Raw genomic sequence first — 3543 nt, 5'->3', positions numbered from 1 at the left:
AACCCCAGCCCCCTGTCCATCCCCACCACCGTCCGACCCCCGACCCCATCCCCATCTGACACTCCCCATACCAGGGCAGCTGGACATCAACAGTAGGACTGCTGCTGCCTTTGTGGGGTAAGTCACCAAATGACACGCACACACAGACACACACACACGCACAGACACATCACACACAGACACACATACACTCAGGCACACACAGACATGCACATACACAGACATACACACAGAGACACACACAGACACACACTCACAGAGAGACACACACTCACACAGACACAGACACACGCACACACACAATCAACGTTTTGCTGTAACTGTTAAGGCAATGTTGGAGAGATTATCTGTGGAAGGGGGGTGGTTAGGGTTCACTCCTATGTAGAACTCCCGGGAAAGTGTGAGGGGAGAGAGAGGGCGGGAGGTCAGTCATTTAGCGACGGTGCCTGGACTGTCCAGGACTGTTCTCAGCAGCATTTCAGTGAGCCGAGTTTGTTTTTAATCACTGTACCTGTAAACAAAAGACGCGATCAGGGTTGAAACAGCTCTTTGACGAAATGTTTCTATTGGGACCTTGAGATCCCCTTCGGATAATCCGAAATACGGATAATTGGTATTCGGATAATCAAGGTTCCTCTGTATAGTCCAACAGGTTTATTTGGAAATACTAGCTTTCGAAGTGCTGCTCTGTCATCAGCTGTAAGACCTGGGAGTAGAAGTCAGCCATTCAGCCCATCATGTCTGCCCACCATTTAATGAAATCATGGCTGATCTCAGTGTCCTCAGTTCCCCTTTCCTGCCTTCCCTTTTGGTGTGCAGGCATTTTAACTAGTGGTGACATTAGAGCTCACCCTTATCCTTTACTAGCATACTCTTTTAGTCTCTTCCTATTGCTCGCTATATCTCTGTAAACCCCACTCTCTCCCTTTCATCTCTTCCTATATATCTCTTATCTCTTCCTCTCTCCTTTTATCCATGTCTATCTCCTCTTTCCATCTTGATTCCTCTACCTATTTAACTATATCACTTGTCCTCTCTCTCTATCTAATTTAATTTAGGTTCCCTACAGTATGGAAACAGGCCCTTCGGCCCAACACGTCCACACCGACCTTCCGAAGACTAACCCACCCAGACCCTTTCCCCTACCCTATATTTACCCCTGACTAATGCACCCAACACTATGGGCAATTTAGCATGGCCAATTCCCTGACCTGCACATCTTTGGACTGTGGGAGGAAACCGGAGCACCTAGAGAAAACCCATGCAGACACGGGGTGACAGTCGTCTGAGGCGGGAATTGAACCAGGGTCCCTGGTGCTATGAGGCAGCAGTGCTAGCCACTGAGCCACTGTGCCACCCCGCCGAACACCTCTTTTCTGTGATGTCTGCTAGGACTTCGAACACCTTTTATCTTTCCATATCTTCTCTTTCATTTTGGTTCTTTTTTCCTCACTCTTTTCATCTCGTTATTTGTATTTCTCTTGCTCCTGCCATCTCTTTCACTCTCTCTCACGTCTGTGGCTTCTTTCTCTCATTGCCCGTTTTTCTCTCTCTCTCTTTCTCACTCTCTCACTGTTACACACAGAAAGCAGATAAGAAACTAGAAGTAAGCCGATTCCTGTTTTATCCTATGCTTCTCCACATTTTGAGTCCATTCTGTGCTGTCCTGAGGAGCTGCTGTATTGTCAGAGATGTTATCTCTTAGATAAGAGATTAAACAGAAGCTTCATCTGTCAGCTGAGAAAGATGTGACCAAGATCCTGCAGCCAACTGGAAGCAGAACACAGAGATTTCTCCTTTTGTGTGTAGGCCAGTTATTGATTCCCACCCCACCAACCATTGTCACTGATGGGGCCGGTAACAAAATGTTTTACTGTATGTGGGATTGTGCTGTGCACAAATTGGTTGCTGGATTTTCCTGACATAACAAAAAAGCACGACTGCACCATCGGAAACAAATTGCAAACTGCTTTTTTGCTCTCCTGTGGATGTCAAGAAACCAGTAAATAAAAGTACTTTGGAGTGAGGAGACTCCAGAAGTAACCAATGGGAGAGCTGAAAGCAGGTTTGGTTTTGTTCTGTGAGTTACTGAGATCTGGGTTATGCTGCTTTAAAGGAGGGGTGGCAGAATCAATCATAACTTACATAGAGGGGTAAGTGTCTGAAAAGGGAGGAATTAAAGGGACTTGGTGTAAGAGAGTGTAGGTTGTGGAAACATTTAGTCAGCTCATTCACAGAGCTGACATGGACCCAGGGGCCCGAAATGATGTGATCTGGTTCCAACTAGATTTATGCACCTTTTTCTCATTTCCTTCCATCCTCTGTCCAAGCTTCCCAGCAGTGGTCTAAGGCCTGGTATCTGGTCATAACTGAAACACAGTTACACATGATTTTTCTTGTTTCTTTCCCTCCTCAGTCCAGGTTTCCCAGCAGTGGTCTAAGGCCTGGTATCTGGTTATAACTGAAACAGAGTTACACATGATTTTTCTTGTTTCTTTCCCTCCTCTGTCCAGGTTTCCCAGCAGCGGCCTATGGCCCAGTAGCAGCAGCGGCAGCGGCAGCACGAGGCTCAGGTAGGGGCACCCGTGGAAGAGGCTGCTACATGGCATACCCTCAGAATGTAGGGGCAGGTAAAGCTCTGTCGGTATTCTGTGTGGCCTCAGCTGTCCACCGTCACTCTCTTGTCGTTACTCTGTTGGTTCCTTGCTCTTCTCCCGGGGGTAGTGGGGGATTTGGACAGGGCCTGGGCGGGGGGGGGAAGGAGGGTCCAAGGTGGGGAAGGACTACATGAATCTACAAGCAGAAGCCCAGCGTATGTTGGCCTGGAGCATGGTGCCAGGGAAGGCTGTAGTTACGAACGAGCTCCTAAGCATATCGTAACGAATGGGGGTGGGATGAGAGGGATTAGGATGGACATGGGGAATGAGAACAGTGAGCTTTTTTCTAAACAGAGAATGAGGATTAAATTGTCAATCCCAAATTACGTTCCATGCAAACATGTGTTGCTTGCAAAGGATTGCCTGTTGAGAATGATGTGTGCTGGCTTTATCTGTGATGCTGAGTCTGGTGATTGGCCAGTCGCTGGATTATGCCCCCATTCAATCCTGTCCATTTCTTTTATGAGCAATTTTTTAAAAAACACACTGTTTTGATGAAGCAATCATTAGTTTTGAGATTGCTACCCCTTTCTTAAGTCTTGTTATAAATTGAGACTTATTCCTTTCCCTGTTTTCTTCCTCTTTCATCATCTCTTCTTCCTTCTCTCTCTCTTCCACATCCTCATTTCCTCTCTTGCTGTGCCATGTGCATTCTCTGTCTTCACCTATGCTCCCCCTTCCCCCTTTCTCTCTTTCATCTTCCTCATTCATGGATTTCATTTTCCAACTCCATTCTTAACCGATTTAACTCCATCCATTTCCTCCCATTGCTCTTCCTCCTTCATCCTTGTCCTCCCTTCCCTTTCTTTGCAACCTCTCTTTTTGCTTATCATCATCGCTTCCTTCCCCACCATCCACTTCTCCCCTCATTCCTTTCTTCCCCACC

General features: G+C 46.9%; 1 protein-coding gene across 27 annotated transcripts in view; it reads left to right on the top strand.

The window, feature by feature from the left end:
• msi2b (musashi RNA-binding protein 2b) overlaps window positions 1–3543 on the top strand; it is a 573147-nt gene that overhangs the window by 475790 nt on the left and 93814 nt on the right. For 19 of the 27 annotated variants that reach the window (XM_043718222.1, XM_043718221.1, XM_043718225.1 and 16 more), the window contains one exon: window positions 2514–2630. In XM_043718222.1, coding sequence (XP_043574157.1) covers window positions 2514–2630 — 117 coding nt within the window. The remainder of the gene's footprint in view (window positions 1–2513; window positions 2631–3543) is intronic. The other 8 variants (XM_043718217.1, XM_043718238.1, XM_043718241.1 and 5 more) reach the window with 1 other exon arrangement.

Source organism: Chiloscyllium plagiosum, chromosome 28 (genome assembly GCF_004010195.1).
Source record: "Chiloscyllium plagiosum isolate BGI_BamShark_2017 chromosome 28, ASM401019v2, whole genome shotgun sequence".
Classification (NCBI taxonomy): Eukaryota; Metazoa; Chordata; class Chondrichthyes; order Orectolobiformes; family Hemiscylliidae; genus Chiloscyllium; species Chiloscyllium plagiosum.
The sequence above is the reverse complement of the archived record's forward strand: the minus strand, read 5'-3'. Positions and strand labels throughout refer to the sequence as shown.